Raw genomic sequence first — 15,524 nt, forward strand, 5'->3', positions numbered from 1 at the left:
CAAATTTCTTAAATGGTTGAAAACTTTTGTTGTGTTGAAACACATAATATTCTAATCGTCTTGAGACACCTGAGATGATAAGTTGCATATTTTTCAAACGAAATATAAGAGTGAGTTGTATAAATATATGAAAGAAATGAGAAGAGCTAGGAGACGTTTTTAGTGGAGTGAAGGGAACTTTGAAGGGAAGTTCACTTGGCCTGTAAGTCAATTAACAAAACAAAAATTTACTTTCATAATTTTCATTTACTATTACACTCAAAATACACAGTTTGTGATTGTGATATCAACATAGGCTGACACTGACACACAGGGCCGCAACGGGAGGGGGGGGGGGGAGGATTTGGAGAAGCAGGTGGGCATGGTGCCCCGGGTGCTAGAATAGAGGAGAAGCCGAATTTTCACCCTTTGACTGCTCCTTCTACATTACACGGGGGTGTCAAAATGACTGTATACCCCGGCTAACGAAGATCTACTTGCGGCCCTGCTGATATAGTGAATGCCACTGTGCGGTCGTGTGAGCATTGTGCTGGACACAATGCCGTCTTAAGGTATGGGCCATTCGGGTACGACCCCGGGGGCCTCAAGAGAAGAAGGGGTCTCACATAAAATGAGATATGTTTGAAGTTTTCAAGAATTTGCCTGGTAGGGCCTCTGAAAAATCACTCGGCCCGGGAGCCCATGATGCTCTTAAGACGGCGCTGGATAGACTCTCACCGTGAGGATTCAGGTTCAAACTCCCATTTGCGGCACTGTGGTGGTCGGCTAAAGATGTTTTTCTGCGGTTTTCCAACTTCGAGGTGCGAATGTGAGCCGGTCTCTCATTTGAAAAAGTCTCTCTGTAGAGAGCAGGCAGACCTTCAACATAATACTTGCATGACATGAAAATCGAAGCATCTACCATCTTCATTAAAAAATATGGGAGTCAAATGGCAGCACCAGCAAGGACACGAAACAAGCATATCTCTGACAACATAGATACGTTAGGGCTACGCATATACATAAAAACGCATACAATCCGTTCCGGCAGTACCGATTCATTGGAAATTCCACAAAAGAATGTGCACGAGGTGCATGTACGGTCAAGTAATAGTTAATAAATCCAGAAGCGTATTCACAGGAGGGATTAACGCGTTATAGCACGGAGCGGCAAGTTCGGAAGGGCTGCAAATTTGAGGAATGAGTCAAGAAATTATTACCATTTGCATACCCCACAGAAAGTGAAACCATAAACCTCTGCTAGCCCAGAGCAAGGGAGAGGTCAATGAGTGACGAAACGAGTGACATAGAGAGCAAGGGACAAGGTCAGTGAGCGATCAAAAGAATGGCCTAGAAAGAGAGAGAGAGAGAGACATGTCAGTGAGTGAACAAAAGAGTGACCCATGAATGGTACAGTGCAAGCATATGAATGGAAAGAGAGCGACCTATAAATTGACAGGCCATTGTGTGATCAAAAGAGTGACCTAGAAAGTTTGTAAGAACGGGAATCCCCAAAAGAGTGACCTAGAGAGTTTGTAAGAACGGGAATCCCCAAAAGAGTGACCTAGAGTGAGGGGGACCTAAATATGATAACATATTGGGATGAATCGAGAAGCTATTCATACTTGGATGAGACAACCATAATTTTTTATGGGCAGTATGTGTATTTGTATTTTACAATAATGTGACTGGTTATTTATTGCTCCTATTGGGTTGCTGTATTTTTTTACATAGTTTAGATGTATATTCGACATTCATATTTTTTATGGGCATCTTTTTCCAGCCATCTCGTTGGGCATTTTGTCTGTTGTGGTATTTATATTTGTACTTGTAAATAAGCATGGGACCGATCAAAAGAATGACCTAGAGAGTGAGGAACCAGGTCAGTGAACGACAAAAAGAGTGACCGAAAAAGTCTGCAAGCATGTGAGTGACCAAAAGAGTGACAAAAGTTGAATTTCATTATGAATTATAGTACTGTATGATATAAAGTAAAAAGAAGGAAAAAAGAACAGGCGCTGCTAGTTTTGAGAAAAATTAAATAAATTGGGTGCCAATTTGGCGATTTATTTGGCGAACTCAAATAAATGCCTTGACTTCGAAGTAGATTCGAACCAGCATTTCGCCACGACTAAATTACACTCATGTCCATAAATTAAGGATAATTCAGAATCACACGGAAATCGAAATCTAAAGTAAAAATTTCACCTGTAGAATTATCACACACATCTGCAAGAATGATATGCAAATTTCAGGAAACCACCAGATGATGGCGATAGTACGTCGTCACAATGACGAGAGTGCAAGAGGGGGAAATATAAGGAATGGTGGCAAAGAAATGAAATTGTTCACAAGAGTTCTGTAAGGCGCTCAGTGCCATAAGCGAATAGTTATGACACAGAGGACGCACGTGGATGGTTTTTTACGTGGTAGAATTATCGACCGCCCGGAATGTGGGCGTACTCAGATGGAAGTATCCGAGGAACTTGGAATTGCCCAAAGTGTCATCTCTAGGCTTTGGCAACGATTCCAAGATAACGGAAATGTCAGTAGACGTTACAGTACAGGTCGCCCCCGAGTTACAACGCCGAATGAAGACCGGTATTTGGCAGTAACTGCCAAAAGAAGCAGACGGAGCAAAGCATCCGACCTGTCTCGTCAGCTATCTGCAGCCACGGGTACCACAGTTTCAAGGCAAACCGTGTACAGACGTTTGGGAGATATTGGTCTATATGCTCGCAGGCCTGTCAGATGTGTTCCGCTCACGGCAACTCACTGTCGGCAGTGATTAGCCTGGAGTAGAGAACATGCAATGTAGACATCGTCACAGTGGGCTTGTGTGATGTTTTCCGACGAGTCCAGGTTTAGCTTGCAGTCTGATTCACGTCGGACTTTCATATGGAGAACGCCAGGTACCCGTTACCACCAAGACAACATCATTGAACGACACCGTTACGGTGGTGCAGCATTGCTCGTTTGGGGTGGAATTATATTGGGTTCCAGAACAGATCTGCATGTTCAAACCGGAACCATGAAAGCCCAAATTTATCGGGACATCATTCTGGAACAACATGCACGTTTGTTTAGGGGTGCCAGAATTTGTGTTTATGGATGACAACGCCCGTCCTCACCGAGCAAACATCGTAAACGAATGCCTTGAATCTGATGATATAACCCGTATGGAATGGCCAGCATTCCCACCTGACTTGAATCCGATAGAGCATGTGTGGGACATGCTTGGTCGACGAGTTGCAGCCAGTCAACCACCTCCTATATGTGTACAGGAACTTCGGAGAGCATTGCTTGTTGAGTGGAGTGATCTTCCCCAAGATCAGATCGATAATTTGATACTCAGCATGCCTAGGTGTTGTACGGACTGTATTTCATCGCATGGGAGACATACAATGTATTAAATATCATACCAACCATGTAATAGTAAGTTTTTGTAAAGGCGATATTTTTTGCAATTGGTCCAGGGAGCAAAAATCGTAGTTTTTATGAATGGTATCATACATACACCATCGTTTTTGTTCTTTATCTTTTGTTTAATAAATGGGCTTTATGAATAAGTAACGTTTGTTTTGTTTCCGAACGTTTATTTGCCGGAGCTGGCATTATCCTTAATTTATGGACATCAGTGTACTTGAGGTGCAAAATTATAATTATATGCGCTACAATTATAACCACGAGTGGTTCCCTTTGAGATGCTTTCATTCCTCTTGCAGTGTCCAAACGGAAAGGTCGAAAGGTCGACATGGGTTCCTCCTCAAAACCGTTGGCAGTCGACCTCCCGATCAAGAAGACCGGATCGATCCACCAGTCAATACCATCACGTAACCTCGATCCGAATACGTTTTCTGGAAAGAGTGCCGCGGATCAGATCAATGGTAAGTGCGACCCGAAATTTTTTGCACCTTTATTATGGGGCGGGGGACACCAGAAAAGACAGTGTCGTCGGAGACGGGAGTGCCGCGAATTCTCTAGCACTCTCGGATCATGGTGTCGAGCAATCCCCAAAACTACAATGAATCCTAAGCGGGATGTTTTTCAAAGAACCGTCACAAAAACGTTGTAAGTAGGAAAACGCTTTAACCACCCTTTCGGTGGCATTGACGTGATATTTCGCCTGACTTTATAAGTTTCATTCTGTAATTCTGAGACATCTCTCTTCTTTAAAACCTTCTTATTTCGCAATCATAGTGTGCTGTGGTTTTCATACAGTCAAACATGCTTCCAACACCCCCCCCCCCCTCCAACCTGGCAGTGGGCTGAGTTAGCTTTTGTTCAAAGTTTGATAACAAAAAGAGAGAGAGACGGTGTTTCTTTTTTCCTTCCGGGTGTTATAGGAATATGCGTGCAGTGTAAATAACAGAAAAGCAGAGTATTTCTTCTTCCTCATTTTTTTATTATTCCTGGAGTTGGGGGGGGGGAAGAAAGCACTATCGCTTGCGCAAAACCAGAAGAAAATATTCTTCTTGGAAAAAGGCGTGGCATTTTGCATACCTTTGCACCATTTTGTGAGTGTTTCGCATGGGCCCCCCCCCCACATCCTGCGGCTGAGCCCCTACCTTTCCATATTAGGACAAAATAGGGTTATCACGATTAGTGACAGGATTCAATTATTTGGCACTCAGTCTAGATAGAGAGCGAACTTGTGTGCTGCGACCAAGGATGTTAGCTTCGCAAGAACATGTTAAAGATTCTCCATGAATTTTCCACTAGATGCGACAACAGCGGTAAGCTACGCCAGCGACAACAGCCGTCATCGAGTCACGCGACTAGGGCCGTCTGACGTCGTCCACTGAAAGCGACCTTTTCAGGGTGGATTCACATCTACAGACACGGCAAATATTCTTTAACACAAAAATGTCTATCTGCGCCCGCGCTCCTACGGTGCGATAGATATGAATACATTCATCGGTTTTATGCTGAAGAATGTTTGCCGTGTCTGACAATACACGGTTAGTGTCTGCTGAAGTGAATCCACCCTAAAGCCGGGTTTTCCTAGGAGCAGGTGTTCTATTGTGCGCGCAGCGTGAAAACGCTGATTGGTCAAAAAACGTGAATTTCAGGTTTTTAACCAATCAGTGTGTTCGCTCTGCACCCGGCGCAGAAATTCTACTTCTAGGAAAAGCCGGCTATACTCAGTTCGCGACTGCATTCCGTGCTGACGAAAATTTTGAGAAATGAACTCAGAGGACGACTTCTGTGTGTGTGTATATACATATATATATACATATTAATATTTACCATCACTACGCATGAACAGCAATTATCAAATTACAGCTTCATGTTCACGCGGGAAAGGAGAGAGAGAGAGAAAACGGAGTGAGAAAGGTGCGAAAAAAAAGTAAACAACCGCGCTGCGCCTGCGCAGAGCCAGCAAGTCACGTAAGATCCCGAATTTTTCGGATCTGCCGGTTGTCTCATGCTGTCACCGAAGAAAATCGTTTGTAGTGGAAGACATTTCCCTACTTTCTATGCAATGGATGCACGTTGTAAGCGGGATCCACCGCAATTCGGAAATCAAAATCATCCACATAGTGCTCAAGCCGAGTACCCGCAGGTTCAAAACACTCCTCTGACACCACTGACCCACAGATGGCATTGCCCAAAGGCTCTGCAACCGATTTCAACAACTCGACGGTATCACAGAGCGCTGCGCACCTGCATTACCTTTACGCGATAAATTTGTTTCAATAAACCGTTATTTTCAGTTACTGAATAATAGTAATTCGATTTATAATATGATTTCTTTTCGAGTTCAGAAATCGGCAAGACTTCGTTCACGGAGAAAGCCTTCGCAGGCATGGTGTTCTCTTCGTTCTTCCTGATGTGCGTACTGAGACAGAACATAAGCGTAGCGATCGTTACGATGGTCAACAGGACCGCGATCACCTTGGAACAAGAGAAAGGCAATGCGTCCGCTGTGGTGGAGGGCGAGTGTCATTACGATGACGAAGCGGAATTCCGTCATGAGGTATAATGTAGCTTGTACTTACTCGTTCGTGATTCATGACTTTTATACATGCGTACTATGGACAGGATGCATAGTATGCACCCGTAGCCATTTGAGTTTGGTTGAAAGAAAAATAATTCGTTTAGTGCAGGACCGTCTTAAGAGCGGTCCCCATCATAGGCGCCGCGGGAAAAGGGCTTTTTCTGAGGTCCCCCTACTTTTGGTTGGAGATAAATAAATTGCGCCAAAGGGCGTGGCTCGTCTACCACAGTGAAAGTTGCCTTCAGATCCCAGGTTCGAACCGGGGGAAGAATATAGATAACAAGGTATTTTCCCTAACGAGCTTGAGGTGACCACCGAAAGAGACGGCCTCCTTCAGTTCTAACCCAATTTATTATGGCAGTAAAGTGCAATATAACGATATTGCCCGGATTGGTGTTTGGTGAAGTAGTGTCTACCAATTTACATACTTATTCCCGAAAATTGTAATCATATTTCTTTATTAAAAGCCGCCTGGGTAGACCCATGCATTAAGACGGCAGGGACGTAACTAGGGAGAACAGAGAGTCGTCCCACTCACATCTGGGAGATTCCAACGCGAAGTCTGGACGTTGTATTCAAGAATTAGGGGGCTGTTTTGTGAATGCAAGTCATTGAATTACTTACACAACCATATTCAGCTGTAGCTATTACTGTGCGAATTTTATGTGTTTTTACTTTCGAAAATGAGTAACGTTAAATGACGCACCCTGCACAGCAGTGTTTGATGATTGGAAGTGCACCAATCAGATATACAGGATGTTCGGGCTAAATATATTCAAAAGTAGTGGCATATAGTGAAAGAACCATCCCTAACTAATTATAAATTTTCGTTGCATTAACCACTTTGTGTACAAGGTTTTTGGCAAGAAATCTGGATTGCATCTATTTGATGAATCGGCGATAAATCTGGTAACGCTGTGCTAACTTAACCGCACGTTAGAAAAAGAAAAAGTATATATAAAAAGAATATAGTATATAATAGAGAGAGAGGATAACAGGTAGATATGAGGGCTTTTTTTTTAGAGTCCTCTTTTGACCTTCACTCCTACGTGTTCTCTTTTGCTCTTACATGCGTATTAGACAGAGACATTATATGTGTGGGAAAAAAAAACCATTAACAAGAGTATAGGAAAAGGAGGGAAAGAAAGAGCAATTTCCATAGAGATATGGTTACTATATGGCCCATAAAGCTTCGCGTTAGTGAAGAGAGAGAGGAAAGAAAACACAGAAAACTTGTTTGAATTTATTCCATTGGTGTTTGGACGTAATATTACGCCCGTGATCGTAAACAGGTTAAACAGGGCAACTCCTCAAGATTTATTTTTGTTCTGGCTAATGAAGTTCAATGTGAGCACCATTAGTGGCTCTACAGGGGGGGGGGGGCAAACGGTATTCGATCTCTTGGTCTTATTAAAACAACTTGACTGCAGAGATCAACATCGTGTTGATACGGATGTTGGAGGCTTCACATCATCCACTCAGTTCATATACACAGCGTCACTGCTGTAAATTAAGCTAGCAAAAGCATGCACTAAACCTTACGTTGTGGCATACACATGAAACTGCTGAGAAAAATATCGAAGTAGCTGACGACAATGCACATGCCAGTCGTACTTGGTAGAAAACTTGGATAAAAACCCATTGACATTACTACTATTACATAACCGTACATACACCTCATACATATTCCTCTACTACTAAACCCAGACATGCACCTCGTCCATATTCCTTTGCGGAATCTCTAACGAATTGGTACATGCGGGAATGTGCGTGTACGTGTAGTGAAACCTGATGTGAAGTTTGTTTCTGTGTAATGCTTGTTATGTGTAGTGCTGCCATCTTCCACCAGTTTTTCTAACCATGAGTGAAGTGTAATGATTGAATAATTTATCGTTGTAGGCCTGTTGCTCTCTGTGGCGAGACTTTTTAATGGGGAGATCGGCTCGCATTTGCGCCTCGAAGTTGGGAACCACAGAAAACCAACTTCAGCCGACCACCACTGCGGTTACATATTCCTCTATGGAATTTCGAACTTGTTGGATGAGTGTATATATACACTAAAACATTACGCCTAACGTATTTATATTAAAGTTAGGCTGGGTTAGCGTTCTTGCTGGTGCTGCCACCTGTCTTCCATATTTTGAAGCGAAAATGGCAAACGCCTAAATTTGCCTAAGTATTGTGTTGAAGGTCTGCTTGTTCTCTGCGGAGAGACTTTTTTGAATGGGAGACTTCTATTCTCGCCTCAAAGTGGGCAAACCGCAGGAAACCAGCGAAACCAGCTTCAGCCGGCCACCACTGTGCCGCTAATGGAGTTCGAACCTCGATCTTCATGATGAGACTCTAGCACGATGGCCACAAGACCGCACAACGGTTTCCTATTGGCAGCACAACTGAGCAGGTGTAGTCTCCATGGCCCCCACAAAGGGGGAGGGGGAGAGCTGACAGGGCTCTAGCCCTGGAGCCCAGAACAGTTCTCATCATTTTTTGCTTTTTCACGCTATAAATTAACTACAGAAGGGGCCCGTGAAAAGTCTGACCGGGGGGGGGGGCCCGCAAAAGATCCCAGCCTAGGGCACCGCTCCAGGATGTGGGGGCCATGGTTTTCTCAGTGTAAACCATTAAAGGCGCGAATGCGAGTCGGTCTCCCATTTGAAAAAGTTTCTTCGCAGTGTAGGCAGTGTGCGATGTGTGTGTACGGTTAAGTAGTGGTAGTACATTGTGGTTTCCTACATCGAGGCGCGAATGCGAGCCGATCTTTCTGTTAAAAAGTCTCGCCAGAGAGAGAGCAACAGATCTACAATGTGTAAAATTCAAAATCATTGCACTTCACTCATATTTCAAAGAATAGATGGCAGCACTAAAAAATTCACGCGCAATACTAGCTACGTACTCAAACTCAGGGTTACAAGATTCGAAAACTGAGAAAGGAGGACGCTTGCGCGCACTGTTGGTGACATCACCTATGCTAATTTTCCCAACAGATGACGCTACCGCACTAAAAATAGCCACCACACAATAACTTTTCCCAATTAAAACAGAGCTCTTAAAAAAGAATCGGTACATAACGATAAAGATCCGTGGGCCCACGATTATATTATGAATTTTTTACATAGTCTGGTCAGTTTTATTACTTTTCCTGGAGCAAAACGGTTTTCTTTCTTTCTTTCTCTAACCTTATAAGGATTTTTTTCTTCTTTCGGAAGCGTTTATTTTTGCCAGAGGCGATTTCGGCATAAGAATCAGCATTGAGTGTCGTTTGTATCCTCCTATTTTCTTTATTCCTGAATAGAAGAGGCAACACCCTTTCCTTTTCTCCTCTCTTCAGTACACGGCATTGGTGAGCAAACATTGGTATTCTTAAAATGGATGTTGCTGTTTTCTTCTTGAAGAGCTGTTTTTGGACTGTCATTCTCACATCATCTTGGAGTGGAGTTGAATATGGTTTGAATCTGTGTAGCATCTGCTCTGTTCGGTGTTAATTTATATTCTTGTATTCTGTGAATTTCGATAGCAATTGGCCAAAGTGTGGTGAGAGGGAAAAAAAAAAAATAGGAACATATGTTCTGAGTGAAATTTTTTTTCCAGGAAAAAAAAATGATAATTTCGGAAACACCGGCAAAAGTAGAACAAAAGGGCGAATTTTCCAAAGCATAGGAGGACCCTTGAAATGACATAAAAAAAAGGAGGACATATATCCTCCTAAAGGATTACGGCTGGTAACCCTACTCAAACTGTGCACACTTCTGGCACAACTCCTTCTGTAGTGAATTGCCCGTAGCGATAGACCAGAGCTGAGCTCGGTTTGAAAGAAAATGGAAGAAAGTAGTAGTAGTAGTATAAACCACATTACTTTTGGATACTTTTAGCTCGGACACGCGAGAAAGATTATTTTAAGCAACCTACAGCATCGCATTGCTTGAAATGCGTGTGTGTGTAATCGTAATACTTCTTTCTTTTCCCTCACAAAGGATGGCTATTTCATTTGGGAAGAATGGCAGCAAGGACTCATACTGTCTTCGTACTTTTTCGGATTGGCATCAACTCAGCTTGCTGGTGGACGTTGGGCCGAGAAGTACAGCGCCAAGAACGTCATACTTTTGGGAACGCTCATAAGTTCTGCGGCGTCGCTGTTGGTTCCCATAGTCAAGTTGACGAATTGGGAAACTCTCGTTTTCCTGCAGGTAGTGAAGGGTGCAGGGCAGGTAGATACGTGTTGATTTTTATTCCCCATTCACTCATTTCATGTGTGTGGTGTTGTCTAAACGAAATACAATAGGATCATCGATTATCCGCAGCCTAATGTGGATCGGACTTACCTACCTCGGGACATCAAGCATTCTTAATTAAAATGTTTCAGGGGAGCACCATGGGACAACTGTAACTTCAATGATCTGTTCTTTTGCTACCTCAACAAGGAGCAACATAACCCTCACAAGGAAAGGGCTGTCAAGGCTATAGGCTATATATGGGGTATGATATGATTCTTATCATATTTCTTGTTTTTTCACACTGTAAATTCACTATGGAGGGATCCCATGAAAAATCTAGTTGGGGGGGGGGGCAGCTGAAGATCCCAGGAACATAGGCGGATACAGGTCAGAGAAGGTGATCTCCTTTCCGTTCCCCCAAAACATTTGTATTATTAGAACTGTTAAGATGATGGTCAGGATATAACTTAAAAAACATTTAGACAACGTATATTTACTCAGAAATAAATTTAGTTAATAAGTAGATAGAGTCCCGATCCTCGATATGGGGGGGGGGGGATTATGAAAAACAAAATCTCCCCAAAGGGGAGGCCATGGGCAAAAGAAAGTCAAGAAATACTCCTATAAGATTCTAAGTCAGAAACAGAGGCGAATTTATGGCTTTGCCGCCCTTCTCCCGTTCTAATTTGCTACTCTTGATTAGAAGGTTCCCCCGATCAATTAATACAGGGTACATGGATAACTCCTTTTGCCGCATTTTACTGGCGAACCGTTGATTCCAGACTCATACCTCTAATTAGAAAAGTATTCAAATAACGTGTAGACCTCAGATGCGGCATTCATATTGCAAGGGGTTGTATAGTTATTGAAATAAAAAGAATTGACGTTTTATATGGACACCCAGTCCAAAAAAAACCAATTAGAAAGTTGTTGCCCCGTAAATACAATATTCGCTGAGTTATTTGAATTAAAAAAAACCGGAGAAAATGTGGGAAAAAGGTGCATAAACTAACGCTTTTCTCCGATATCTTTGAATTCAAATACCTCAGTGAATATTGCACTTGGAAACGTGGATTTATTTTGTACAACCTTCTAATTGGTTTTTTTTAGGAATGGATGTTTAAAAAATGTTAATTTTTTTTCTTTCAATAACTACAGAATCTGACGTTATTTAGATACCTTTTACAATTAGAAGCATGCCAGGGATCAATGGTTAGCCAGTGATTTGCAGCAAGGGGAGTTATCTATGCACCCTGTATATGCCGCCCCCCTTCCCGTAAACACACCCTCGTTCGAGCGCTGATTGTTTCCCCTCCTCGCCCCAATTACTTCATCAACTATTTCAGGTTGTTACATTGTGCTGATTTTTAATTATAATAGGTTATCTAACCCTCTTATGTGTATATTGTTATTATTGGCGTCAGGGTGTTCTTGTGCCAGCTATGTCCGTTCTGATCGGACGCTGGGTTCGTGTCTCGCAGCGAATGGAGTTCCTGACGATGGCGGCGAGCGGGTTCCCTCTCGGATCGTTCTTCAGTTCCATGGTTTACGGGTACATGTGCAAGTCGACTGTCCTCCAGGGCTGGCCCTTGACATTCATTTTCTCAGGTATAGTGAAGTTATTGATACAAACGTATTATGGCATGTCCGTATAAAATTTTTTTTCTCAATATAGAGGTATATTTTGTGAAACCCCAATTAACCTTCAAATTAACTCCACTTAGCGCAAAAAATTTTCTGTGGGCAAATCTTCCACATGCGGGGGATTACACGGGCTCAACCGGTTTCTGCCACCACCCATGTTCCTTTGAATAGTTATATCCCTTGTGGGGACAGAGCGGGGGTCATGGTCGGTTTGTTGTTGTTGTCGTATAACTATTTGCTTGTGATATCTCCATTTTTTTCAGTTACAGGTTGGGGGGGGGGCGATTGAATAAGACGTAATTATCAGTTTTTTTCAAATGTAAAGTTTACAAGAGTCCCGTATGCATCAGTTCGAACACTATTTCTCAAAGTGGGCAATATCGCCTCCTCGGGGGCGATAAAATGGTTGAGGAGGGCGGCAGAAGCTATAGGTTCAGTATAGGTATATCCTATGGGTTAGCTTGAGTTGGAGGCGATGACAGGAAAAAAAATTGAAGAGAGAGCGGCGGAACAAAAAGTTGGGGAAACTAGGGCGGAATGAACATGGGTTCTCGACATGTGCTCCGCGAGCCCTAAAGTCCGCCTCCCACAACGTCTGGCTCCAGACATAGTCCTCAAGCCTCGGGAAAGCAATAATTTTTTTGGCTCTCAATACAAAGGCCATAATGAACAAAGCCATAATGAAACAACCCGAACAATGACAGGACGGGAGAATACATCTAGCCAACAAAGGGGCACGTTCAAACATTTCGAAATGAGACGAATAGAAAAAAGATTGTCCTACGGCTAAATATACTGAACTTATTAGACACCCTCCGAATTTTCCCTCCCCACCAAGCGTCTTCCTTTGAAATTTCGGAACAAGTACGGCATTTTCTTCATGGCCGCTGCGTTTGCTGGAAGCATTCAGCGGTTTATAAAGCGCTCCGCGAGTAAAAAAAAAGAAAGATTGAGAACCGCAGGGATAGAAGAAACTGCACTAGACCAGTGTTTCTTAACCTTTTTTTGCCCGTGGCCCCCTTTGAACCATTTTTTTTCTCGTGGCCCCCTGCCTTACCCTGAGTCTTCAACTCCCATCTAGAAACAAGATCCTTTATACGTGTTGAAATAATTTTTTCATTGAATTTATACTGAACGAAAATTTTGCAAAGAAAATTGGCATCCAGACCACTGGCTTAGAATTCATTGATCTCCCCGCTAGTCTGAGTTCTATCAGAACCGTCTCAACGCCGCCCCTCCCCCTCAGGCAAAGTGATGCTATGTTAGTCCCATACTTAGCTGGAAATAAACAGCCTACACATTTCCTACTTATTTTCAAAATTTATTGTACCATACAAATATCATGTCCCTACCTTACTTATGGACATGAGGGCCCCGGACATGACCCCTCACAAAAGTGGGACAGTCAGAGCTGCAGCCCGAGGCATGATATGGTTTTCATCATTTTTTATTTTTCACAATATAATTCAATGTAGAGAAGGGGGTCTGAAAAATCTAGCCAGGGACCTGCGAAAAACTTCATCCTAGGGAACTTGTTGCAAAATGTAGGCGGTGAGGCCCGGGTAGGTCCCTGCCCTAAGACGGCCCTGGTTTTATGGGTGGTTTTGTTGGATTCTGTAAGTGTATAGTCACTAATATAAAAGCTTTATTTCTTCACACCTTAATTTTTCTTAGCTCTCTGAAGCCCTCTAAACCACATGTCACGGCCCCATTTTCCATTTTCTTCCGTGGCCCCCTTGAGGTATCCCAGTACCACTAGGGGGTCATATGGCCCCCGGTTGAGAACCACTGCACTAGACTTTAAGGCAAAGATCCCATTATCGAGCAAGCCCGAGTATGTGTGCAGCCTATATATGGCCCTTCTAAAGGAAGGATTTGGGCTGTGAGAGTTACCAAATCCTTTATATATTGTTCTTCAACTCAGCGGCCGAAGCTCTGTTTCAAGAAGCGCGGGGGGGGGGGGGGGGGAGAGCGGTAAGAACAAGTGAAAGTAACAGTTTGACGTTGTCGAGACTGTAGGGTAGATGTTACAGTGCCTCCCAACGAAATTTGGAGAATAGAATTTGATGCGCTGTCGCGCAGTACGCGCGGAGGTATGAGTGCTTCATATTCTTTCATTGCAATTTTTTTTTCTTCTTTCTCTCAGGTGCAGTAGGGATAGTTTGGTGCGTGCTTTGGTACTGTTTGGTCTACGATTGGCCTTCCGAGGATCCTTCCTGTACTCCAGAGAAATCCGCACGCCTAAGGACTATTCAAATAGAAGAGGAAATTTTGAAAAAGGTACATTAAGAAAATCTCCGAAATTATGTGTAATCGGTCTTTGTGAATAATTTGACGGGGGAGGGGAAGGGGGGGGGGGGTTGGAGCTAATATATAGATTTTTTTTTTTCCAGTTTAATAGTAACACTCTTATCGAGCATCGAGAGATGTTCACCAAATATCATGAAGGCTCAATCCCTAATCCATGGGCCTAATGGATCCCTCGGAGTCTTCTGATGTGGCCCGCACCCTAAAGCTTGATTTTGTAGTAATGAACTGAGCGTCACATTTTCAGATCTTTCAAGGGACTTGCGGTTCAGTTTCACAGCACTTCAGTGGCCCATGACATATTCCCCTGATACTTAAGTGTCCGGTGGCACATTAACTAAGTGACGCGTGGAGCAGTTTAGTGGGAGAGATATTCTCAAATTAAGTTTCCCGCAACACGTTTTTAGAATGAGAAGTGGGCCCCGCACTGTCCTAAAGGTTGAATTGAATACCCTTGACCAAACAATGCCCTCCGGGAGTGGGGTAAATTACCGAGGGTGTGTGTATAGTAAATGGAGGGGGTGAATGTCAACCCCGTCGTTCTCTCTTCCGCATATGTTAATAATACATTTTTTTACTGAACGGGGGGGGGGGGACACCCTATAGTGCTTCCCGTCTATGACTTAGACGTATCGGGATCCACAGATTAGATTCGATAAATATGTAGAAACCGTATCACTATCGTTACATTGTAAATTATATTTTTAATTGCAGCTGTCTCTTGAGACTCCGTGGAAGTCCATTTTGAAGAGTTTGCCAGTGTGGGCCTACTTCTTTGTGGGATTTGCATCTTTCTGGTCGGCAAGCCTATTTGGTTCCGTGATTCCATTGTACATCGGAACTATCCTTAAATTTGAAATATCAAAGGTCAGTAATGAATGGATTGATTAATTGTAGCATCAGTGACATATATTTCTGCTTTTAAATCATGGCGAGGCGCACGCAGCATTTTTCACGTGGATGTCTCTACATTCACACTCTGTAGGCAGAGCCGGACTTGGCCATTTCACAGTCCCAAGGGTCTTTAAAGCATGGCCCCGCGGGCCACATTTGGCCCTTGGAGCTTTTTGTCATGGCCCGCTGAGTTTTAATTTAACTTCTTTTGATTCCAGTCTTTTTTTTTTTATTATGTTGTGATAATGAGACATTCATATCCTCTTCAGTCCTGGTGTCGGTTGTTGGAGACACTCGGCAGCACTTAAAAAAAACATGCTGCCTAGATAAATGAAATGCTCACAAAGACCTCAAAATCAGTTCTGGATCAGTGGTTCCCAATATGCTCCCCCACCCTTAAGGGACACACGTGGGGGGATAAGGGGGGAGAGAGCCTTTTCCCCCGATGTTCAAGAACTAAAAAAAATGTAAAAAAGTTAAAATATTGA

At 43.1% G+C, this 15,524-nt stretch overlaps 1 protein-coding gene across 1 annotated transcript; it reads left to right on the forward strand.

Annotated features, from left to right (window-relative positions):
- The first annotated feature begins 3,733 nt into the window (after positions 1–3,733).
- Positions 3,734–15,033, forward strand: LOC149090238 (sialin-like). Its single transcript, XM_089244098.1, has 6 exons — positions 3,734–3,866; positions 5,748–5,959; positions 9,952–10,185; positions 11,616–11,799; positions 13,982–14,115; positions 14,857–15,033. Exons 1-6 carry the CDS (start codon positions 3,734–3,736, stop codon positions 15,031–15,033), a joined length of 1,074 nt encoding a protein of 357 aa, XP_089100224.1.
- Positions 15,034–15,524: the final 491 nt, after the last annotated feature.

The sequence above is a fragment of the Pholcus phalangioides genome, unplaced genomic scaffold, assembly GCF_987345545.1.
Source record: "Pholcus phalangioides strain wild (caught in Gottingen) unplaced genomic scaffold, Ppha-v1.0 ptg000001l_1, whole genome shotgun sequence".
NCBI lineage: Eukaryota > Metazoa > Arthropoda > Arachnida > Araneae > Pholcidae > Pholcus > Pholcus phalangioides.